This window comes from Blennius ocellaris, assembly GCF_963422515.1.
Source record: "Blennius ocellaris genome assembly, chromosome: 17".
Taxonomy (NCBI): domain Eukaryota; kingdom Metazoa; phylum Chordata; class Actinopteri; order Blenniiformes; family Blenniidae; genus Blennius; species Blennius ocellaris.
Genome location: NC_137666.1, coordinates 24,198,440 through 24,223,133, shown reverse-complemented (window position 1 = coordinate 24,223,133; position 24,694 = coordinate 24,198,440). Strand labels below are relative to the sequence as shown.

Sequence of the window (24,694 nt, the reverse complement as noted above, 5' to 3'; positions counted from 1 at the left end):
GTGTGTGTGTGTGTGTGTGTGTGTGTGTGTGTGTGCGTGCGTGTGTGTGTGTGTGTGTGTGTGTGTGTGTGTGTCCAGGCCTTCTTCAGGCAGAAGGGCCCTCAGTCCCTGTGTGAGCGGAGGCTGCAGCAGATGGAGGACTTGTGCCAGAAGCTTCCGGAGGAGCACGCCGCCCTCCAGACCCTGCAGGCGGCCCGGAGGGGCGTGGCCGAGCTGCGGGAGGAAATCGAGGACACGCATCAGAAATTGCTGCAGCACCCGGACAAATGGAAGGAGTACAACTCCAGGTCTGTGTGTCTCTCGGTCACGAGGTCTGAGAGCACGACTGCAGGGTTCTTTGCATTCCCACAGTAATCTGATTACAAGAGTTCCGGCAGGTCACATTGAGAGCCGTCATTGTTTCAGTGACGGTGGCAGCCATGTTACTGTGTGTATAGATATCTACGTGCACAGCAGCTTTTCATACCACACTCACTCAGGGTCCGTCCACACCAGAACCAGGTTCACCTAGACCAGATGTTTCTGGCCTGTCGTCCACATGAGGCGGTTTTAGAAGCGTGAAAACGTTGTTTTTTTTTAACACGGGTCCTAGGGGGGAGAAATTCTAAAACCCCGGCTCGCAAAAACGATCATCTGTGGAAAAAAGATGAGGTAATCGGCCCTCACTTCCCCCGCCGTGGTCCGTGATGTCATCAAATAACCACAAACATAGATGTAAACACTGGATGCTGCACAGCCTATCAGTGGCTGTTGAGGTGACGTGCCCACAGCGCCGCCATCTTGGAGAGGTCTCCCGCTCTGCTACACATAAAGGTCCCAGGCTAGAGAATCCACAAAAACATTCGTAGCTCGCTTGCTGGTCCACGTAGCAACACAAGTAATACCTCATTTTAAAGCTGAAGAAAAGCTCTATCCCGTGGAAGACCTTTCCCCCTCCCTATAATTTTTCCATGAAGATTCCATGGGCTAGAGCGTTTTCTCAGCTTTAAAATGAGGCATTACTTGTGTTGCTACGTGGACTAGCAAGCGAGCTACGAATGTTTTTGTGGATTTTCTAGCCTAGGATCTATATGTGTAGCAGAGCATTCTTCCTTTTCAAAAACTTCTCCATCACTGTCACTGACACAGTACTTTGATACAAGATGGTAGCAGGAGGTGGAGATGAACCACACTGACGTCTGTCACTTTACATTTCACCGGCAAAGTTCTGTGCTGCCCTCTAGTGGTGAAGAGTATTGTAGCATCACGGAGTTGGTCGCTGCAGTGCATGATGGGAGTTCAGGTTATGTGTTGCCGGAGGTTATGGAGGGTTATTGTTGGGCTTGTTGTGTGTGTTGGTTTGTGCTTGTGTTGTGTTTTTGTTCCTCGGTTCAGATAGTTCATTATTTCGTCTAGTTTGGTTTGTTGGATGTTGGTGATCAACCAGGAGGGAGAAATGTGTTGTGTGGAGTCTCATCCTCTTATGAAGTTCCGGTTGCGTGTGTTCATGTCACAATAAAAGCCTCTAGTGATCAGCTGGCAGGAAAGAATCTCGGCTCAGAGCAATTCTTCCATGGTACTCGCCACAGTATTTATACTTGATTACTCTGCACACTGCTCTGACAGCGGCTGAGAGAGGAAATGTTTTTTTTTAGAAAAAATTGGATAATTTCCCACGGCACACCTGATTAAATCTCACAGAACACCAGTGTGCCGCGGCACAGTGGTTGAAAAACACTGATATAGAGGTTAATGAGCAGGAATTTCTATGTGCTCTGTCTTCTTCTGTGTTTTTGTTGTGGTTGGTGAGTCACAGCGCCCCTAGAGGCCTGCCATGTGTACTACAGGCCCTGAAGCCTTGTGTGGAGCCGAGTTCATAGTGACGTGAGGATGGAATGTTTTTCTGGAGAAGGCTGGCGAGAAAGAAGATCTCTGCACCGCCACTGCAGCAGTTTGCTGCAGAAACATTCAGACCTAAAGCAGAACCTTGGTGTCCTCCAGGTACGCCGAGCTGTCCTGCTGGCTCATTTCTAAAGAGAGTCACCTGAGGCTGCTGAGGAACCGAGCCAACGACCCCCGCAGGTACAGCCAGGTGAAGACCAGCATCGCGGTGAGTGAAGGGAGGGAAGGGAAGGTGGGCGGAGGAGAAGAAGCTCTGGGTCACGCTGGACGGACGTTGCAGGAGCTGAGGAACGACGCAGAGCTCCAGGAGGGGAACCTGGGCTGGCTGAAGGCCCGCATGGCGGTTCTGATGGAGATCAGTGGCGAGGACGACGCCCAGAGGCAGAGCGGCGCTCTGAGCAAGCTCTCCGCCGACTGCAAGGCTCTTCTGGCCTCACTGGCCGAGGTACAGGAAGTTCTGCCTCGTCAATGGAGGTGGGGGTCCTGAACCCTTCTCAACCACTTCCTGTACGTCTGTCCTCTGCTCTCAGGCCGAGAAGACGGTCCTGGCGGTCGGGGACTGTGTCCAGTTCAGGGACGAGGTCCAGACCACCATAGAAGACCTGGTTCAGGGTCAGAGAGACGCCCAGGCCGAGGTCTCCAGAATCCTGGACTGCTCAACCTCCAGAGAGGCTCAGCAGCTGCTGCTGGGTCACCAGGTACACCTCACCCTGTACTGCTGGGTCACCAGGTACACCTCTCACCCTGTACTGCTGGTTCACCAGGTACACCTCTCACCCTGTACTGCTGGGTCATCAGGTACACCTCTAACTCTGTACTGCTGGGTCACCAGGTACACCTCTCACCCTGTACTGCTGGGTCACCAGGTACACCAATCACCCTGTACTGCTGGGTCACCAGGTACACCTCACCCTGTACTGCTGGGTCACCAGGTACACCTCTCACCCTGTACTGCTGGGTCACCAGGTACACCTCACCCTGTACTGCTGGGTCACCAGGTACACCTCTCACCCTGTACTGCTGGGTCATCAGGTACACCTCTCACCCTGTACTGCTGGGTCACCAGGTACACCAATCACCCTGTACTGCTGGGTATAGACACGTCACCTTGTACCTCCATGTACAGACTCCTCACCCTGTACCTCCATGTACAGACTCCTTACCCTGTACCTCCAGGTACACATCACTGTATGGCCCGATGGGCAGTCGGTGTCCAGCAGCGACAGGAAAAGGAACCCGGTTTGATTCCGGGTTCAGCTCCTGTAGATTCGTCCAGGTTGTCACACTTCCCCCTCCAGGCCAGAGAAGTGTGGTTCGGCTGCCGGTGACTCTGCTCTCCGCTGCGACAGGGGCTAGTTAACAGCTAGTTAACAGCTAGTTAACATCGGTCAACACTTGTATCGGTACGCAGGAACAGTCTCATCCTGGATGTGGTCAGTGACTCCAGACAGTCAGTGCCTGAAGCAAACCCAGAACTGAACCACGGCTCTTTGTGTCGATTCACCATGAGAAGTCTTGGTTTGGAGTTTTGTGGCGGTCGCTCTGCTTCCTGCTGGATTCCTCTGACCTGGTGACCTGGTGACCTCTGACCCTCTGAGGTCACATGACCAGAACAGTCTGCCCGCACTGCACCGCCACATACATTCACCCTCTGTGTGTGTGTGTGTGTGTGTGTGTGTGTGTGTGTGTGCGTGCGCTCCACAGCAGCAGCTGCAGCGTGTGAAGCTGAGGAGGAGAGACGTGCAGCAGCTGGTGACCAGAGGTCAGCAGCTGCAGGCGGAGGAAGGTGTAGCAGAAGCTCTGCAGCTCGACCTGCACAACCTGGAGAACACGCTCAGCAAGGTGGAGCAGAACATGGAGTCCCAGGAGCAGAGCCTGGAGGTGAGCCGCCCACTGACCTCTGACCTCTGACCTTCATCCCTGACCTTTACAATGAGTACAACCCCTGACCTCTGACCCTGACCCCCGACCTTCATCCCTAACCTTTACAATGAGTACAACCCCTGACCTCTGACCCTGACCCCCGACCTTCATCCCTGACCCTAACCGGTTCATACACAGTGTCAGTTGTGTGAAGGGTCCCGGTCCAGACGAGTCCCTGGTTGTGGTTTCAGGTCACCCTGGCCGCCTGGCAGCAGTTCGACAGTCAACAGGAAGCCGTGCAGGAGTTCGTCAATAAAGCTCGTTCGACCACGGAGAGAGAGCTGAACTTCAGCAGCCCGGAGAGCCTGGCGGCAGAGCTGCAGCAGGCCGGGGTAGGTCCTGGTCCTCACTCCTGGTCCTCACTCCTGGTCCACACTCCTGGTCCACACTCCTGGTCCTCACTCCTGGTCCACACTCCTGGTCCTCACTCCTTGTCCTCACTCCTGGTCCTCACTCCTGGTCCTCACTCCTGGTCCTCACTCCTGGTCCTCACCTCCTGGTCCACACTCCTGGTCCTCACTCCTGGTCCTCACCTCCTGGTCCACACTCCTGGTCCTCACTCCTTGTCCTCACTCCTGGTCCTCACTCCTGGTCCTCACCTCCTGGTCCACACTCCTGGTCCTCACTCCTTGTCCTCACTCCTGGTCCTCACTCCTGGTCCTCACTCCTTGTCCTCACTCCTGGTCCTCACCTCCTGGTCCACACCTCCTGGTCCACACTCCTGGTCCTCACTCCTGGTCCACACTCCTGGTCCACACCTCCTGGTCCACACTCGTGGTCCTCACTCCTGGTACTCACTCCTTGTCCTCACTCCTGGTCCTCACTCCTTGTCCTCACTCCTGGTCCTCACTCCTTGTCCTCACCTCCTGGTCCACACTCCTGGTCCACACTCCTGGTCCTCACTCCTTGTCCTCACTCCTGGTCCACACTGCTGGTCCACACCTCCTGGTCCTCACTCCTGGTCCACACTCCTGGTCCACACTTCTGGTCCACACCTCCTGGTCCACACCTCCTGGTCCATACTGCTGGTCCACACCTCCTGGTCCTCACTCCTGGTCCACACCTCCTGGTCCATACTGCTGGTCCACACTCCTGGTCCTCACTCCTGGTCCACACTCCTGGTCCACACTCCTGGTCCACACTGCTGGTCCTCACTCCTGGTCCTCACTCCTGGTCCACACCTCCTGGTCCACACTTCTGGTCCACACCTCCTGGTCCTCACTCCTGGTCCACACCTCCTGGTCCATACTGCTGGTCCACACCTCCTGGTCCTCACTCCTGGTCCACACCTCCTGGTCCATACTGCTGGTCCACACCTCCTGGTCCACACTCCTGGTCCTCACTCCTGGTCCACACTCCTGGTCCATACTTCTGGTCCTCACTCCTGGTCCTCACTCCTGGTCCACACTCCTGGTCCACGCTCCTGGTCCTCACTCCTGGTCCACACCTCCTGGTCCATACTGCTGGTCCACACTCCTGGTCCACACCTCCTGGTCCATACTGCTGGTCCACACTCCTGGTCCTCACTCCTGGTCCACACTCCTGGTCCTCACTCCTGGTCCACACCTCCTGGTCCACACTCCTGGTCCACACCTCCTGGTCCACACTGGTTACTCCTTAGTTGCCCTCCCTAGTTGACCCCCCCCCCCCCCCCCCCCGATTACCTCCCTGGTTACCCCCCTGGTCACCCCTCTCCCTGGTACAGAGTTTTCCCAATCCACCCCCCAGATACCCCTCCTGGTTACCTCCTCAGTAACACCCCCCCCCAGTTACCCTCCCTCCTGGTTACCTCCCTGGTTACCCCCTGAGTTAACCCGAGGTTATCCTCTTGGTCACCCCCCAGTTACCCCTCTTGGTTGACCCTCCCCTGGCTACACCCCAAGTTACCCCCCCTGGTAACTCCCCCAGTTACCTCCATGGTTACCCCTCCTGGTTACCTCCCTGGTCACCCCCTGAGTTATCCCCCTGTTATCCCCAGGTTACCCTCTTGGTCACCCCCCAGTTACCCCTCCTTGTTACCACCCCTCAGTTACCCTCCCTCGTTGACCCCCCCCCCCCCCCCCCCCGGTTACCTCTCTGGTTGACCCTCCTCTGGCTACACCCCCCTATTACCCTCTTGGTGATCCCCCCGGTACCCCCTCAGTTACCCCCCTGGTACCTCCTGGTGACCCCCCCACCAATCAGAGCTGTGTTGTGAGCAGGTGCTGCTGCAGCAGTGTGACGCCGAGGTTCAGCACATGAAGACGCTGCTGAAGAGATCCAGAGAGATCCAGCTGGGACCGAAGAACCAGAGTCTGCTGGAGCAGCAGGTCGGAGCGCTGAGTCAGCAGCTGGACTCGGTCCAGTCCGGACTCACAACCGAGTAAGATGGTGACCCGGTTCAGTGGCCCCCCACTGTGACGCCCTTCCTCTTGACGTGAACACGGCAGGTTACCGTCTGTCTCTCGTCTCCAGCGTTCAGACGTTGGAGGACATGAAGGACCAGTGGGATCGGTTCAGAGCTGCTTTTGAAGCCTTCTCCTCCTGGATCTCTGAGAAGGAGAAGCAGCTGGAGGTCCTGAAGTCGTCCTCGTCGCCTCTGGAGGATCAGATCCAGAACGTGAAGGTAGAGACTTCCTGCAAACACAGCTCAGATCAATGAGCCGTCGGTCCTCTGGCGCCACGCAGCTTTAACACCTGCAACAGCTCTGGTGGGCAGTTGATAACGTGTACTGTAGAGCTGGTTTCATTATGAGCTGGTTTCATTAAGGTAGAGCTGGTTTCATTATGAGCTGGTTTCATTATGAGCTGGTTTCATTAAGGTAGAGCTGGTTTCATTAAGGTAGAGCTGGTTTCATTATGAACTGATTTCATTAACATAGAGCTGGTTTCATTAAGGTAGAGCTGGTTTCATTAACATAGATCTGGTTTCATTATGAGCTGGTTTCATTAAGGTAGAACTGGTTTCATTATGAGCTGGTTTCATTAACGTAGATCCGGTTTCATTAACATTGATCTGGTTTCATTATGAACTGGTTTCATTAACGTAGATCCGGTTTCATTAACATTGATCTGGTTTCATTATGAACTGGTTTCATTAACGTAGATCCGGTTTCATTAACATTGATCTGGTTTCATTAAGGTAGAGCTGGTTTCATTATGAGCTGATTTAATTATTAGCTGGTTTCCTTAAGGTAGAGCTGGTTTCATTAAGGTAGAGCTGGTTTCATTATGAGCTGGTTTCATTAACGCAGAGCTGGTTTCATTAACGTAGAGCTGGTTTCATTAAGGTAGAGCTGGTTTCATTATGAGCTGGTTTCATTAACGTAGAGCTGGTTTCATTATGAGCTGGTTTCATTAAGGTATAGCTGGTTTCATTATGAACTGGTTTCATTAAAGTAGAGCTGGTTTCATTAAGGTAGAGCTGATTTCATTGTAAGCTGGTTTCATTGAGGTAGAGCTGGTTTCATTAAGGTAGAGCTGGTTTCATTATGAGCTGGTTTCATTGAGGTAGAGCTGGTTTCATTACTGTAGAGCTGGTTTCATTGAGGTAGAGCTGGTTGTATTACTGTAGAGCTGGTTTCATTGAGGTAGAGCTGGTTTCATTATGAGCTGGTTTCATTAATGTAGAGCTGGTTTCATTAACGCAGAGCTGGTTTCATTAATGTAGAGCTGGTTTCATTATGAACTGATTTCATTAACATAGAGCTGGTTTCATTAAGGTAGAGCTGGTTTCATTAACATAGATCTGGTTTCATTATGAGCTGGTTTCATTAAGGTAGAACTGGTTTCATTATGAGCTGGTTTCATTAACGTAGATCCGGTTTCATTAACATTGATCTGGTTTCATTATGAACTGGTTTCATTAACGTAGATCCGGTTTCATTAACATTGATCTGGTTTCATTATGAACTGGTTTCATTAACGTAGATCCGGTTTCATTAACATTGATCTGGTTTCATTAAGGTAGAGCTGGTTTCATTATGAGCTGATTTAATTATTAGCTGGTTTCCTTAAGGTAGAGCTGGTTTCATTAAGGTAGAGCTGGTTTCATTATGAGCTGGTTTCATTAACGCAGAGCTGGTTTCATTAACGTAGAGCTGGTTTCATTAAGGTAGAGCTGGTTTCATTATGAGCTGGTTTCATTAACGTAGAGCTGGTTTCATTAAGGTATAGCTGGTTTCATTATGAACTGGTTTCATTAAAGTAGAGCTGGTTTCATTAAGGTAGAGCTGATTTCATTGTAAGCTGGTTTCATTGAGGTAGAGCTGGTTTCATTAAGGTAGAGCTGGTTTCATTATGAGCTGGTTTCATTGAGGTAGAGCTGGTTTCATTACTGTAGAGCTGGTTTCATTGAGGTAGAGCTGGTTGTATTACTGTAGAGCTGGTTTCATTGAGGTAGAGCTGGTTTCATTATGAGCTGGTTTCATTAATGTAGAGCTGGTTTCATTAACGCAGAGCTGGTTTCATTAATGTAGAGCTGGTTTCATTAAGGTAGAGCTGGTTTCATTGAGGTAGAGCTGGTTTCTCCCTGCAGGCGGTCGGCACACAGCTCCAGCAGCGGGCCGACGTCCCCTCCGGACTGGAGACGTCCTCCCAGGCTCTGACTCGGTTCGTGTCTTCGGGGGAAGCAGCTCGGATCAGAGCCCGTCTGACGCAGATCGGCCGTTACTGGGAGGAGCTGAAGGAGAGCCTGCAGCAGCTGGACGCACAGCTGGAGCTGAGCTCCTCCCACCAGCAGAAGTTCACCTCCAGCCTGGACCAGGTGAGCGACCAGCTGCTCAGTTAGATCTGACCTGGTAGCAGGTTATTGATCTGGTTCATCTGGTTCGTCCGTCCTCCAGCTTCAAACGTCTCTCAGCGAGCAGGACGCCAACCTGAAGACCCCCATCGACTGCTGCTCGTCCTCCTCAGAGACCTACAGAGCTCTGCAGCACCACACGGTGCTCACACACCACACACACACACACACACACACACACACACACACACACACACACACACACACACACACACACACACACACACACGCACACACACGCACACACACACACACACACACACTGACTGGCTGGTCTCCAGCAGGAGGTGTGTCAGGCTCTGGAGCGCCAGCGAGGAGCGTTGCAGTCTCTGGCGGCGGCGGCTCGCCGGCTGAGCGAGCGGCAGCAGGCGGAGCAGACGCTGACGACTGTGAACCGACAGTATGAGCAGCTCGTACAGGAAGCCAAGGACAAGCAGAGCATCCTGGAGAACCTGCTGTCGCTATGGCAGAGGTACAACGCTCTCAGTCACACTCACTCACACTCACACTCACACTCACACTCACACTCACACTCACACTCACACTCACACTCACACTCAGAGTCACACTCACACTCACTCACACTCAGAGTCACACTCAGAGTCAGAGTCACACTCACACTCAGAGTCAGAGTCACACTCACTCACACTCACAGTCACACTCACACTCACAGTCACCCTCATACTCATACTCATACTCATACTTATACTCACACTCACAGTCAGAGTCACATTCACACTCAGAGTCAGAGTCAGAGTCACACTCACACTCATACTCACACTTACACTCACAGAGTCACACTCACACTCAGAGTCAGAGTCACACTCACTCACTCACACTCACAGTCACACTCACAGTCACACTCACAGTCACACTCACTATCACACTCACACTTACACTCACACTCACAGTCAGAGTCACTCACACTCATACTCACACTCACACTCACACTTACACTCACACTCACACTCAGAGTCACACTCACTCACACTCACACTTACACTCACACTTACACTCACACTCACTCACACTCACACTCACACTCAGAGTCACACTCACACTCACACTCACACTTACACTCACACTCACTCACACTCACACTCAGAGTCACACTCAGAGTCACACTCACACTCACTCACACTTACACTCAGAGTCACACTCAGAGTCACACTCACACTCACACTCACACTCACACTCACACTCAGTCACACTCAGAGTCACAGTGACGACTGTTGTCAGCAGGCGTGTTTTCTCTTGTTCAGGTATGAAAAGCAACAGTCCCAGCTGGTTTCCTGTCTGGACCGCAGCGAGTCGTCCTCCAGACCGGAGAGCCGCTGTCTGTCTGCTGATAAAGCCAAACTGCGTAGCGACATTCACGACCTGCAGGTACATTCTCTCCTTTACCTCAATCACATGATGGAAGAGTTGTTATTGTGAATGAATGAATGAATGAATGAGTGGGTTGGCGCTGCAGGCCCTGCTGCCGGAGGTCCAGAGTCTGGACCGGGCTTACGCCGAGCTGCAGGCCCTCGCAGCGTCGCTGCAGCCGACGGCTCAGCCGGAGCCCGTCCGGCAGCAGACGGAGGAGCTGGAGGAGCTGCATAGGAGACTGACGGTCCAGAGGGAAGACCTTCCTCGAAGGTACCGTCCAGCCGACCCCGGCCGCCGTTTGGTCCACAGGTGGGACTTATCCTCCCGTTGTTGTTGTTGTTGTTGTTGTTGTGCAGAATCCAGGAGCTGCAGAGCCACTTGTCTCTGGTGGAGCAGTTGGACCAGGCCCTGCTGAAGTTCTCCCAGTGGAGCGAGACGCTGCTGTCCAAGCTGCACTCGGCGCCTCAGATCAGCATCAGCAACCTGCAGGCCGCCACCGCACACGTCCAGGTGAGAGGCCCCCCCCCCCCCGCATTCTGAGCCCCCCCCCGGCGTCCAGGGTGGCGTCTGAGCCTGTGTCGCTTGCCCCGACAGGAGGTCCAGGTCGCCCTGCAGAAACAGGCCAGCGTCAGGCAGAGCCTGGGGCAGCAGGCGGAGAAGCTGTGTCAGTTCTGTGAGCCGGGCGACGCCCAGCTGCTCGGCAGCAGAGCGGAGAGCTGCCTGCAGCCCTACCTGGACGCCCTGCGGCTCTCCGAGCTGCAGTCTGACAGCCTGGAGCGGCTGGCGGCCTTCCTGCAGACCCACGGCGCCGCCGCCGCGCTGCTGCGCGGCCTGAGGCAGACGGTGGAGGGCGCCGGGAGCTGGGATCGAGGCAGGGTGGAGGAGCTGCAGCAGGAGCTGGCCACCGCCGTGCCCGACATCGCCCAGCTGGAGGCCGCCGCCGTCAGTCTGGACGGCGGCCTGTGTAAGAGCCACCTCCGCCTGGGAGCCGAGCCGGGCTCCAGGAAGACCTGCTGCACGCTGGCCGACGGGCTGAGCGCCGAGCTGGACGCGGTGAGGAACCTGCTGGGGAGCAAGCAGAGCGAGGCCGAGGCTCTGGGGGCGCTGTGGACCTCCTTCAGGCAGAGGAAGGAAGAGCTGCTCAAAGCCGTGGAGGACATCGAGGAGAAGGCCGACCAGCAGAGCTTCAGGGAGCCCAGCCTGCACGCCCTGCAGCAGCGGTAAACTTTCAGCACAGCGTCCGTAAGATCATTCAGGACCTCCGTACCGGCAGGGGAACAGGCCCAGCAGACGTGTTCATGTAGACCAAGTTGAACTGTGGAACCATCAGCTGTAACGCTGGATTGTTCCTGCTGCGGCGTCTGTAAATCTGCTGGAGGAAGATTTGATGTTAGAACCTCCCCGATTGAAACTCTGTTTTCATCAAACCCACACGTCAGTCTTTACTCTCTAACCAGAGATTCAGTATTTCACATTCAAACATTTTGATGTTGAGGGTTTTATCAGCAGAAACATGTCGTCTTTTTGTAGTTGGAGGTTTTCTCCAGAAAACAAACATCTAATGACATGGCCTGGCTTTATAGCTTGTATTCTGATAATTGAACACGGGTATCATAATGCTTCACTGGCGCCCCCTGGAGGCTCATTGAGTTCAGTCGAGCGTTGAGTGTTTGAACCCTGACGGGAGCAGAAACAACACGGTGCAGTAACTTCCTGTAACCAGCAGCCAAAACACTTTGTTACTCCGAAAATTCACTCTTACAGTTGTGTTACTCAACAATCACAAGACAGAGCGAGGCAACGAAACGTCCCGGCTGTTTGTGTCTGTGGTTGGAAGAGTCTCAGCGGGAATTGTACCGATGTGCTGATGAGCAAACGTGGCTGCTGCGTCTTCCAGACTGCGGTTCTTCAACCAGCTGGAGGACGAGCTGCAGTCGCACCAGCACGAGGAGCAGTGGCTGCGGGACAGAGGACAGCAGCTGGCCCACAGGGACGCCGAGCTGGCCGGGGAGGTGCTGAGGGAGATCAGCCTGCTGGAGACGACGTGGGACGACACCAAGAAGCTCATCACGGAGAGGTGAGCCCCCCCCCCCGGGATCTCTGCCGGTGTTCCCTCAACGCCGTCCTCCACTCGGCAGTTCAACGTGCTTCCTAACTGATTCACACGCCTCGTCTGCTGCAACAGACAGGAGCAGTGCGGCGTGCTGACGGAGCTCATGAGAGAATACCAAACCCTGAAAACCTCCATCGTCTCCGTGGTGGAGAGCGCCGAGCCGCTGCTGGAGATCGGCTCCGTTCTGAAGGACCACGAGGAAACCAAGAGGTCACTCACCAAGGTCAGTCCAGTGGTTCTGGATCAGCAGGAGACGCTGATGTCTGAGCAGGAGACGTCAGCGATTGTCCTCCGCCTGCAGCACGAGGGGGTGAAGGTGGACATGGCCAGCAGGCAGCATGACCTGGATCAGCTCTCCAGCAGAGGGAAGCAGCTGGTGGTGGAGCTGAAGAAGATCCCCGACTGTGACTCTCAGCTGATGAAGAAGGACGTGGAGTCGCTGGTGGATCAGTGGCTGGACGTGAGTCTAGACCCACGAGGGTGAAGGTGCGTCAGGCCGTTTCCACGTTCTGACTCGCTTCTTTCCTCCGCAGGTTTCAGAGAAGATTGACGACAACATTGACCGTCTGAACCAGAGTCTGTGTCTTTGGGAAGACGTTCGTAGAATCAGTGAGGACGTGGAGAGCTGGACCAGCAGCTCGGTGACGGAGCTCAACGAGAGTCTGAACAACCTGAACAACAGTCGGCAGGCGTCAGCGCGGCTGTGCCTGCTGCAGGTACATCCATCAGCTGCCTCACTTCCTGTCACTTCCTGTCACTTCCTGTCTTTTCCTCTCATTCCTTGTCTCCACTTCCTGGGTACGTCCAAAAAGTCCCTCCTCTGTCTTTATCTATGGACTTTACCTTAACCCCCTGGACGAGGAAAGGTGTTAGGAGGCTTCCTAAAGGAGTTAAGGAAAAGTGTCAGGAGGCTTCCTAAAGGAGTTAAGGAAAGGTGTTAGGAGGCTTCCTAGAGGAGTTAGTGAAAGGCGATCATGTTAATGTGACAGTCGGACACTTTCACTGAGTGACGTCATAATAAAGCGACGGCGGTACAAGTCAGTGACGTCTGCTGTGGCAGGAAAAGAACTACACGTTTGTGAAAATGGACGATAAAAAGCTCTTTTGGGTTTTAGATGATTTAAAGTTGTGTACAGGTTACATGATCTGCTCCTTTTTCTGACATCCTGATTTTCCCTCAACGCTCTGATGAGCAGGTCCCTTTAAATGTTGTTGCCGCAAGGAATTGTGGGGCAGCAGGAGCTGGTCTCCTTTAGTAAAGGAAGCATCAGTGTTTCCTAGGCTGAAGGAGGCTCTAAAGGAAGCATCAGTGTTTCCTAGGCTAAAGGAAGCTCTAAAGGAAGCATCAAAACAGGAAGTAGAGCACCAGACCACAATGTCAAAATAAAACAGGAACTAGAGCAGGAGACAGGTGGACATTGTCTGGTGTGACACACACACACACACACACACACACACACACACACACACACACACACACACACACACACACACACACACACACACACACACACACACACACACACACACACACTCAGGTTGGATATACATGCTGGTTGTTGTACCTCCAGACAGAAATGGGTGAGAAGGAACAGAGACTTGAAGCCCTGCAGAGCAAAGTGTCGGAGCTGAAGAAGTGCACTCAGAGTCCAGAGACTCCTGCTAAGCTACAGGTAATGAACACCGTCACACCGTCACACCGTCACACCGTCACACCGTCACACTGCAAGTCTTCTTCATGCAGGACATAATCTGTTTCATTCTGACTTCAGGTGCTGGAAAACGACCTGCGGAAGAAGCTCAGCACTGTTCAGAAGCTTCACGAGCGGGCCAGAGGAAACCTGATGGACTTCAACTGTCAGAGGAAACAGCTGGAGGACTACATCTCCCAGATGTCTGCATGGCTGAAGAGTATGGAGGACTCTCTGGTTTCTTCTCCGGCTGGATCAGATCCCGAGGACATCTGCAGAGTGAAGGTACGAGTCGTACAGTCTTCACAGTAGAGGATCTGGCTCATCCAGAGGTTTTCTGTCCAGATGTTGGAGCTCCTGCACACTACTGCACTCCAGGAGAGGGTGAGGGTTCGCCCCAACCCTCTCGCCTGACCCTAACTCAACCAGAGAAAGGTCAACAGATCTAGAAATATCCTAACAAGCGCTAAGCTAGTGTTTCCTGTGGTTGTGAAGGAGCTCCAGAAGGAGCTGCAGAACCAGCAGGGGAGCATCGACTCCACCAGAGAGAGCCTCAACACGCTGTGCAGGAAGTATCCCTCCGAGGAGCTGGCCGGTCTGGGCTCGGCCCTGACCGACCTCATCAAGACCTACGAGTCCGTCAACCAGCTGTCCGCCAGGACGCTGGCGTCGCTGCAGAGCTGCCTTCAGCAGCAGTTCAACGGTAAGACGTCACATTCGTCCACAGAGCCTCTCTGACGGACACCAGTCTCCCTGACCGCCGTCCCTGTGTCGTCAGACCTGATCCAGGAGTTTCACCGCTGGCTGTCGGAGCAGAGGGAGATCGTGAAGGAGTGCTCCGATCGATCGGGGGACACGCAGGTGGTGGACAGAAAACTGCAGAAACTGAAGGTAAAGCTCGTGAGGCTGAATGTCGACGTCGGAGTCCTCTGGGCCGCGAGCTAGACGCTGAATGTGGCGTGGACTGTGTGTCAGGGCGCCATGGAGCGGGTGGAGGAAGGCGAGGCTCGACTCACTCAGGTGTGTGAGGAAGGAGAGAAGCTGCTGCTCCACCTGCCTAAAGCCAGCGCCGGCCAGGTCCAGCAGCACCTGTCGTCCATCCAGCAGGACTGGGACGGCTTCGTGGAGCAGTGCCGGCAGAACCAGCAGATCCTGGAGGACAGCGCCTCGCTCATGAAGGGGTACGACCCTCCGCGGCGAGGTGACGGGCTGCCGGGAAGCCGGTGAGACGGGGCGTGAAGGACGGCCTGTCAACATGCTGCTGTGACCTCTGGCAGGTTTGAAGGGCGACTGAAGAAGCTGCGCTGGTGGCTGGAGCACATGGAGAAGAGGATGGCTGCAGACCTGCTGGAAGCAAAGCATCATGGTCCTGAGAAGGCGGTTCTCCAGCAGGTGGAGGAGTACCAGCAGGAGGCGCTGAAGGAAAGGTATCCTCTGACCGACCGTATTGATCTGGACACAACTTTCACCTTGATCAGTGTGTTTTATAGACGATCTGATGATCAGCTCAGGTTCTGCATAGAATCAGAACAAGATTCTGGATCTGAAGGAAACCAGTTAAACATCAGATGCACACATTGATCAGTGATCAGATCGGCGCCAGCTGCAGGTTAACCAGCTGCAGGTTAACCAGCTGCTCCTTGACCGGCTGCTCCTTAACCAGCTGCTCCTTAACTTGGTGCTCAGTAACGTGCTGCTCATTAATGAACTGTTCATTAACCAGCTGTTCATTAATGAACTGTTCATTATCCAGCTGTTCGGTAATTAACTGTTCATTAACCAGCTGTTCCTTAACCAGTTTTTCATTAATAAACTGTTCTTAACCAGCTGTCCATTAACCAGTTGTCTGTTAACTTGGTGCTCAGTAACGTGCTGTTCATTAACCAGCTGTTCATTAACCAGCAGTTTGTTAACCAGCAGTTTGTTAACCAGCTGGTTAATGAGCTGTTCATTAACCAGCTGTTTGTTAACCAGCTGTTTATTAACCAGCAGTTTGTTAAGGAACTGTTCATTAACCAGCTGTCCGTTAACCAGCTGTCTGTTAACCTGGTGCTCAGTAACGTGCTGTTCATTAACCAGCAGTTTGTTAACCAGCTGGTTAATGAGCTGTTCATTAACCAGCCGGCAGAAGGTGTGAGGATCAGCTGAGGACTGGGACCACAGCAGCGGTTTGACTAGTTAGTTGTCGGTCCTCAGTCAAGTCGCCGTCGCTGAAGGTCCCGGACGCTCGGTAAAGATGGCGGCGCTGAGCGCAGTGTCACCTTGTGGCCTGCAGGGACTCGCTGGAGCGGCTGTGTCAGGAGGGCCAGGCGCTGAACGAGGGCGGGCGAGGCGACGGCGGCGAGACCCGGGTGTCGGCCCAGCTGCAGTCGCAGTACCAGGCCCTGCTGAGGCGCGTCAGGGAGCGGCTGCGGAGCTGCCAGCTCACCCTGCAGGAGCAGCAGGCCTTCGAGGAGACCCTGCAGACCACCTGGACCTGGCTCCACGGGGTCCAGGACCGGCTGGCCTCGCTCAACAGCACGCTGGGCTCCAAGGAGACCCTGGAGAAAAGGCTGGCTCTGGTGCAGGTCAGTGAGTCGTGATGGGAGCGTGGCGCCGGGAGCCGCTGCGTGTTTGACCGCCGCTCCTCCCTGCAGGACATCCTGCTGATGAAAGGCGAGGGGGAGGTGAAGCTCAACATGGCGGTGGGCAAAGGGGAGCAGGTCCTGAAGCACCAGCGGCTGGAGGGCCAGGAGGTGATCCACGCTCAGCTGCAGAGCCTGAAGGACGCCTGGGCCAACATGCTGATGACCTCCATGAGCTGCCACAGGTAGGCGGAGTCAGGGCGTCTCGGTGGGGGTTAGCGCGGCGGCCTCTGACCGTCCCTCGCTGTGCTTGCGGTGAAGCCGCCTGGAGTGGACGGTGGCGCAGTGGGCCAGCTTCCTGGAGGGCCGGAGCCAGCTGCAGCAGTGGGTGGAGTCGGTGGAGCAGGAGGTGGCCACGACGCTGCCGCAGCAGCCCGGCCTCAAGGAGAAGTCGGCCCTGCTGGAGCGCCTGAGGGCCGTCCAGGCCGACGTGGACGCCCACGCCGCGGCGCTGTCCCGCCTGACGGACAAAGCCGTGGAGCTGCACGAGAAGACCGGCGACCACGGCTTCGGACCGGAGGCCAGGGCGGAGCTGCAGGCTCACTTTGCTGACGTCTCCGCCGTCGTCAAGGTAACAGATAAGCTGCTGAACTCCTGGGAGCAACGCTGCGGCGTTACAATCAATACTGAGGTGTTTTAGGCAAGGCAAGGCAAGGCAAGGCAAATGTCTTTAGATTGGAGCACCATTCAAACACTGGGCAATTCTCAGTGCTTTACAAAGAAATGAAGGAAACATATTGAAGCAAGTAATGCAGAATAATCTCCAGAGCTGTAAGTATTGTAGAGTGTTTCCCACAACCACTGACCATTACTGTGAAGGTCCTGAGAGCACTTCCTCTATACCAGGGGGGTCAAACTCATTTCAGTTGAGGGGCCACATCAACCTGACCTCTGACCTCTGGAGGCCCAACAAGTCAAACATCACATATTAAACTGCAGATATGGACAAATGCAAAGTCTTTCCTTCTTTTGATCCTTTTGTAACTGCAAGACTTTGCCAGTCTAATCTGAAATTTACATATTAAAGGAAATCAGATATTTGCAAAAAACACCACAATATCTGTATCTGGATATCGTATTTTTATTCAGGATTAAAACAATTTGTCATCATCTGGAAAAGTTTTTTGCGTTTATGTGTCTAAAGTATCACTTCACATAAATTGGACTCATTGTTTTATTGTGAAAGGTGTTGCGTTGTGTGACCTCCACAGATGCATTAATGTCGGGGGTCAAATTCTGACCAATGTCATTTTTGCCAATCTAGTGTTTTTAGATCAGCCTCTGTCAGTTTTCATATTTATACTTTAAAAAAAATAAAAATCCCATGTCGGGCCGGATTAGATCCTGTGGCGGGCCGGTTCTGGCCCCCGGGCCACATGTTGGACACCCCTGCTCTATAACCTGATCACGTTCATATCCAAGCTCACTGGAGTCTTCTCCTCACCGCACTGCTGCTTCAGGAGCAGCTTCATGTCTGCAGACACAGTCCCTGGTCCCCGGTCGTCTCCGGTCCTTCCATATCCTCCGTGGCCCTCTTGGGTCTGAGACGTGTTTTGGAAGGTGGATCCTGCGCAGCTCCAGGTTCTGCTGATGAAGTTAGAGAAGCAGAACCTGCTCAGCTCCTTCCTGTCTGCTCCCGAGTCTCAACATTGAATAGCCAGAGTCTTGGTGCTCGGCTGGACCCGGACCTGGACCCGGACCTGGAGTTGGGACCAGAGCAGCCCTGACCCGGCAGGACGGTTCCCTCCAGCGATCAGCGCCTTACCCGGAGCTGACGGTGCAGCTGAACACGCAGCATCTCACGACCTGTGCTTTAGGTCTGAAGCATTCTGTCTCCGGGACAGAAAGTAAACTTCTGGTCTGAAGCTCTGGTTGGAAAATAGTCGATATCGAATCTTTACATGAAAACAAAGCCTTCAGTGGTGATTAGAAACTGATATTAGAGATGTGACTGCAGGAGAGGACAGTAAAGCATTCAGTCGTGAAGTCACCATCTGATGGTTCATGTTGTCATTTGAAGGGTAAAGTTCAGTCCATGCAGAACATCGTGTCGGACCACGAGCAGTACCTGGACGCCGTGAGAGACTTCAACGACTGGCTGCTTTCTGCTAAAGAGGAACTGCAGCGGTGGTCCGACCTGTCGGGAGACTCCGCCTCCATCAAGAGGAAACTGTCCAAAGTCCAGGTGAGTGAAGCTCCAGGCACTGTGGTGAGGTAGAGTCTCTGTGGTGAGGAGACGCTCTGTGGTGAGGTAGAGTATCTGTGGTGTGGTAGAGTCTCTGTGGTGAGGTAGAGTCTCTGTGGTGAGGTAGAGTCTCTGTGGTGAGAAGCCGCTCTGTGGTGAGGAAGAGTCTCTGTGGTGAGGAAGAGTCTCTGTGGTGAGGTAGAGTCTCTGTGGTGAGGTAGAGTCTGTGGTGAGGAGACGCTCTGTGGTGAGGAAGAGTCTCTGTGGTGAGGAAGAGTCTGTGGTGAGGTAGAGTCTCTGTGGTGAGGAGACGCTCTGCGGTGAGGTAGAGTCTCTATGGTGAGGTAGAGTCTCTGTGGTGAGAAGACGCTCTGTGGTGAGGAGACACTCTGTGGTGAGGTAGAGTCTCTGTGGTGAGGTAGAGTCTCTGTGGTGAGGAGACACTCTGTGGTGAGGAGACGCTCTGTGGTGAGGTAGAGTCTCTGTGGTGAGGAGACGCTCTGTGGTGAGGAAGAGTCTCTGTGGTGAGGAAGAGTCTCTGTGGTGAGGTAGAGTCTCTGTGTGATGAAGTAGTCTCTGTGGTGAGGTAGAGTCACTCTGTGGTGAGGTGAAGTCTCGGTGGTGAGGTAGAGTCTCTGGTGAGGAGAGTCTCTGTGGTGAGGAGATGCTCTGTGGTGAGGAAGTGTCTCTGTGGTGAGGAAGAGTCTCTGTGGTGAGGTAGAGTCTCTGTGGTGAGGAGACGCTCTGCGGTGAGGTAGAGTCTCTGTGGTGTGGTAGAGTCTCTGTGGTGAGGTAGAGTCTCTGTGGTGAGGAGACGCTCTGTGGTGAGGAAGAGTCTCTGTGGTGAGGTAGAGTCTCTGTGGTGAGGAGACACGCTGTGGTGAGGTAGAGTCTCTGTGGTGAGGTAGAGTCTCTGTGGTGAGGAGACGCTCTGTGGTGAGGTAGAGTCTCTGTGGTGTGGTAGAGTCTCTGTGGTGAGGTAGAGTCTCTGTGGTGAGGAGACGCTCTGTGGTGAGGAAGAGTCTCTGTGGTGAGGTTGAGTCTCTGTGGTGAGGAGACGCTCTGTGGTGAGGTAGAGTCTCTGTGGTGTGGTAGAGTCTCTGTGGTGAGGTAGAGTCTCTGTGGTGAGGTAGAGTCTCTGTGGCGAGGAGACGAGGAAGGGTCTCTGTGGTGAGGAAGAGTCTCTGTGGTGAGGTAGAGTCTCTGTGGTGAGGAGACGCTCTGTGGTGAGGTAGAGTCTCTGTGGTGTGGTAGAGTCTCTGTGGTGAGGTAGAGTCTCTGTGGTGAGGAGACGCTCTGTGGTGAGGAAGAGTCTCTGTGGTGAGGAGACACGCTGTGGTGAGGTAGAGTCTCTGTGGTGAGGAGACACTCTGTGGTGAGGAGACGCTCTGTGGTGAGGTAGAGTCTCTGTGGTGAGGAGATGCTCTGTGGTGAGGAAGAGTCTCTGTGGTGAGGAAGAGTCTCTGTGGTGAGGTAGAGTCTCTGTGATGAAGTAGTCTCTGTGGTGAGGTAAAGTCTCGGTGGTGAGGTAGAGTCTCTGGGGTGAGGTAGAGTCTCTGTGGTGAGGAGACGATCTGTGGTGAGGTAGAGTCTCTGTGGTGAGGAAGAGTCTCTGTGGTGAGGTAGAGTCTCTGTGTGATGAAGTAGTCTCTGTGGTGAGGTAGAGTCACTCTGTGGTGAGGTAAAGTCTTGGTGGTGAGGTAGAGTCTCTGGGGTGAGGTAGAGTCTCTGTGGTGAGGAGACGCTCTGTGGTGAGGTAGAGTCTTTGTGGTGAGGTAGAATCCCTGTGGTGAGGTAGAGTCTCTGTGGTGAGGAGATGCTCTGTGGTGAGGTAGAGTCTCTGTGGTGAGGAGATGCTTTGTGGTGAGGTAGAGTCTCTGTGGTGAGGTAGAGTCTCTGTGGTGAGGAGACACTCTGTGGTGAGGTAGAGTCTCTGTGGTGAGGTAGATTCTTTGTGGTGAGGTAGAATCCCTGTGGTGAGGTAGAGTCTCTGTGGTGAGGAGGCACTCTGTGTAAAGTTTCTGTGGTGAGGTAGAGTCTCTATGATGAGGTAGAGTCTCTCTGTGATGAAGTAGTCTCTGTGGTGAGGTAGAGTCACTCTGTGGTGGGGTAGAGTCTCTGGTGAGGTACAGCTGCTCTGTGGAGAGGTAGAGTCTCTGGTGAGGTAGAGTCTCTGGTGAGGTAGAGTCTCTGTGGTGAGGTGGAGTCACTCTATGGTGAGGAGACGCTCTGTGGTGAGGTAGAGTCTCTGTGGTGAGGTACAGTCGCTCTATAGTGAGGTGGCCTTCAGTCTGCACTGAGGGCACACTGTGCTCACTGACATCTCTGCCAGGTTGGTGTCCACAAAGGTTTAGGTGGAAGTGTTCCTTCCTCCCTCCGTCCGAGTTTCTGGTTAGACAGTGTGTAACAGGGACTGTTGGACGGTGTGTAACAGGGACTATTGGACGATGAGTAACAGGGACTATTGGACGGTGTGTAACAGGGACTATTGGACATGTGTAACAGGGACTATTGGACGTGTGTAGCGGGTACTGTTAGACGGTGTGTAACGGGGACTGTTGGACGGTGTGTAACGGGGACTGTTGGATGGTGTGTAACGGGGACTGTTGGACGGTGTGTAACGGGAACTGTTGGACGGTGTGTAACGGGGACTGTTGGACGGTGTGTAACGGGGACTGTTGGACGGTGTGTAACGGGAACTGTTGGACGGTGTGTAACGGGGACTGTTGGACGGTGTGTAACGGGGACTGTTGGACGTGTGTAACAGGAACTGCTGGACTCGAAGCAGCGAGGTCGGGAGCGGCTGAGCCGGGTGCAGCGATGCGGTGCCGTAGCCAGGGACTACACCGGCGCCGGAGGCTATGAGGCCTTGGAGCGAGAGGAGGCGGGGCTCCTGTCGTCGTGGGAGCAGTGGGAGCGTGGCGCCCTGCAGACCCGAGCCGGTCTGGAAACGGCGCTATGCCAAATCGCCAGTTCTGAGCAGGAATTCTGCAGCCTGTCGGCGCAGCTGGACCAGGACCTGCAGGACCTGGCTGTGCGGCTGCAGGACTGCCGGCTGCGCCTGAACCAGGCCGAGGCCCAGAGCGAAGGGGAGGAGGCCGTGAAGGGCTGGCAGATCGCTAAGGCAAGTCTATGCTTCAAGCACTGAAATGAGCCGGCAGCCATTCCAGCTTCTCATGGACCAACCGACTTTGTGTTGCAGGACACGCTGGACGAGCTGCTGAAGGCGGAACCTTTGTCTGATCGTCTGAAGACTCGACTCAATGATCTGTGTCGCTTCTCCAGAGACGTGAGCTGCCAGTCGGACAGAGTGTCTGCTCTCATCAAGGAATACAACAGGTAGGGACACCTTGTCGTAGAAACACCTTGTGTGGTAGGAACACCTTATGGTAGGAACATCTTGTGGTAGGAACACATTGTGGTAGGAACACATTGTGGTAGGAACACATTCTGGTAGGAACACTTTGTGGTAGGAACACCTTGTGGTAGGAACACATTGTGGTAGGAACACCTTGTGGTAGGAACACTTTGTGGTAGGAACACCTTGTGGTAGGAACACTTTGTGGTAGGAACACTTTGCGGTCGGAACACCTTGTGGTAGGAACACTTTGTGGTAGGAACACATTCATCTCCTACACTAAGAATGCACCACTCATATAAAGACTGTTGTTTTTGGGAGAATATTTCTGTGTTGCAATGATGCTCTATATGTTTATTAATGTCAGCTTCACAGGGCTTCATAGAGCTTCATAGAGCTTCACAGGGCTTCACAGAGCGTTATAGAGCTTCACAGAGCGTCATAGAGCTTCACAGAGCTTCCCAGAGCTTCACAGAGCTTCACAGAGCGTCATAGAGCTTCACAGAGCTTTATAGAGCTTTGTAGAGATTCAAGGAGCTTCACAGAGCTTTACGGAGCTTCACATAGCTTTATAGAACTTCAGAGAGCTATATAGAGCTTCACATAGCTTCATACAGCTTCACAGAGCTTCATAGAGTTTCACATAACTTCATAGAGCTTTACAGAGCTTCATAGAGTTTCACATAGCTTCATAGAGCTTCACATAGCTCCACAGAGCTTCATAGAGCTTCACATAGCTTTATAGAACTTCACAGAGCTTCATAGAGCTTCATAGAGCTTCATAGAGCTTCACATAGCTTCATAGAGTTTCACATAGCTTCATAGAGCTTCACATAGCTTCATAGAGTTTCACAGAGCTTCATAGAGCTTCACAGAGCTTCATAGAGCTTCACAGAGCTCATTTCATGATGTGCTGATCTGACATGGTGGACCATCTCACTGAGTTGTTGAACCGTCAGTCTGAGTCTGCAGGCCGGCCGTGACTGTCAGAGCAAAGAGAAGCTGCTGGACCAGGGCCTCCGCTCGGCGTACAGAGACTTCCAGCTGTGGTTGGTCAACGCCAAGATCAACACTGCCAAGTGCTTCGATGTCCCTCAAAACCTGCAGGAGGCGTCGTCCAGCCTGCAGAAGATCCAGGTACACTGACCTTCACTCTTCATGGATGGTCAAGAGGTTAGGAGGTCAGGAAATCAGGAGGTCAGGATGTCAGGAGGTCAGGATGTCAGGAGGTCAGGACTGTCAGGAGGTCAGGAGGTCGTGATATCAGATCCAAAGGTCATACGGTAAGGAGGTCAGAATGTCAGGAAGTCAGAAGGTCATAATGTCAAGATGGATTAGTGAAGCGTTCCTGTGTTCAGCGGTGAGATCTTGTGTTCCAGGAGTTTCTGGGTGAGCGGGAGCAGGGAGAGTCCAGGCTGAACTCTGTGGTGAAGAACGGAGAGCTGCTGTCCTCCATCGCAGCCAAAGACCGAGTGGAGACGATTCGCTGTAAAGTCAACGCAGCCCGAGACGACTGGAAGAATCTGATGTCCAATCTGCACAGCAGGGAGTCCAGCCTGCAGGTCAGCATGGGTCCTACTCACCCTCAGCTCCAGTGATCCTCAACCTTCATGTTCTCCTTCCATTCAGTTAGTGCTGATCATAGTCGAGATCGGGGGTCCCACTGCAGTTCATCCCTGAGTGGGTTGATAGGGCGGTGCGGTACGGTAAGGCAGTATGGTAAGGCGAAGCGCACCCAGACCCAACGGTGTTGCGCGGTCCCACGACAGAGAGTGCAGCAAAATGTAGGCGGTAGTAGTGCCCACATTCCCCGCCCCAATAGTGGCGCGGGGAATGTGGAAGTAGCAGCTGCAGCTCACTGAAGCCGGAGCCGAGGTTCTGTAGACGTCCGAATCCGTGAGCTTCTTTCTCAATCCTGGGGGTAGGGGCTCCTCGTGTGGTCAGTGGTCAACGGGTCCAAATGGCTGTTTGAGTGTTGCAGGTGGCCGACCCCTGGTCTAGTATATCTACCATTACTATCACTCCTAGACTTCTCATCCTCACACGTGCTCTTGTTGTTCCTATGTTCTGGTTCTGCTGCTGATCCCTGAGCTCTTCCTGTGGTTTTGTGTCAGAACGTCCAGTCGCAGATGAAGGACTTCGAGGCGAGTGCAGAGCCTCTTCAGGGGTTCCTGAACTCCACCGAGGTGGCCGTCCAGGAGAGCAGCACCAGACTTCACGATCTGACGGCCAAGAAGCAGGAGCTGCACAAACTGCAGGTAGTCCAGGAGGTCCAGACGCTCCGGCAGCTCTACCAGCGCCAGGAGCTTCTAGAACAGCAGCCATCCAGCCTCGTGTGACCTTTCTTTAACGCCGACTTTCACACCAGCTGACTCCAGCTCTGCCAAGATGTGTTGAATCCTGATGGTGGAGGGCCTCCGTCCTGCCGGTTCTCACCTTCTCCTTGAATGAAAGTGTGACGACTGAATGAAAGTGCGGCCCGACTGTGAGGAGACAGCGAGAACCTGCAGGACTGAAGCCTTCAGTGAGCAGGATCTGCTGTGTGGAGCTTCACTGCTCCTCCTGTCTGAAAGCTGTTCTTCAGATCCTCCATGTCTACTGTCCTGCTCTGTCCTGCTCTGCTCTGTCCTGCTCTGCTCTGTCCTGCTGGCCGGCCGGCCTGATGACCTGCTTCTGCTCTTGCAGTCTGTGCTTGAGGAGTTGTCTTCTCATGAGGTTCAGCTGAGTCGGTTGAAAGAGAAGGCCCAGCTGTTGTGGGACCAACATGC

The 24,694-nt window shown here is 53.7% G+C and overlaps 1 protein-coding gene across 1 annotated transcript in view; it reads left to right on the top strand.

Moving 5' to 3' along the window:
* Positions 1-24,694, top strand: part of syne1b (spectrin repeat containing, nuclear envelope 1b) — a gene marked incomplete at its 5' end in the record, with an annotated part of 131,929 nt that overhangs the window by 33,738 nt on the left and 73,497 nt on the right. Inside the window, 34 exon segments of the mRNA XM_080513104.1 lie at positions 79-287; positions 1,981-2,089; positions 2,162-2,326; positions 2,412-2,579; positions 3,586-3,762; positions 3,996-4,136; positions 6,006-6,166; positions 6,259-6,409; positions 8,321-8,548; positions 8,628-8,726; positions 8,869-9,056; positions 9,847-9,970; positions 10,059-10,225; positions 10,312-10,465; positions 10,550-11,175; positions 11,853-12,032; positions 12,141-12,528; positions 12,602-12,784; positions 13,640-13,741; positions 13,841-14,044; positions 14,255-14,462; positions 14,538-14,650; positions 14,735-14,940; positions 15,037-15,186; positions 16,035-16,326; positions 16,396-16,568; positions 16,645-16,954; positions 18,404-18,568; positions 21,336-21,692; positions 21,771-21,907; positions 22,886-23,063; positions 23,306-23,488; positions 24,041-24,184; positions 24,612-24,694. The exon segment at positions 24,612-24,694 is cut by the window's right edge and continues 73 nt beyond it. Of these exon segments, the coding sequence (XP_080369230.1) occupies positions 79-287; positions 1,981-2,089; positions 2,162-2,326; positions 2,412-2,579; positions 3,586-3,762; positions 3,996-4,136; positions 6,006-6,166; positions 6,259-6,409; positions 8,321-8,548; positions 8,628-8,726; positions 8,869-9,056; positions 9,847-9,970; positions 10,059-10,225; positions 10,312-10,465; positions 10,550-11,175; positions 11,853-12,032; positions 12,141-12,528; positions 12,602-12,784; positions 13,640-13,741; positions 13,841-14,044; positions 14,255-14,462; positions 14,538-14,650; positions 14,735-14,940; positions 15,037-15,186; positions 16,035-16,326; positions 16,396-16,568; positions 16,645-16,954; positions 18,404-18,568; positions 21,336-21,692; positions 21,771-21,907; positions 22,886-23,063; positions 23,306-23,488; positions 24,041-24,184; positions 24,612-24,694 (6,623 nt within the window).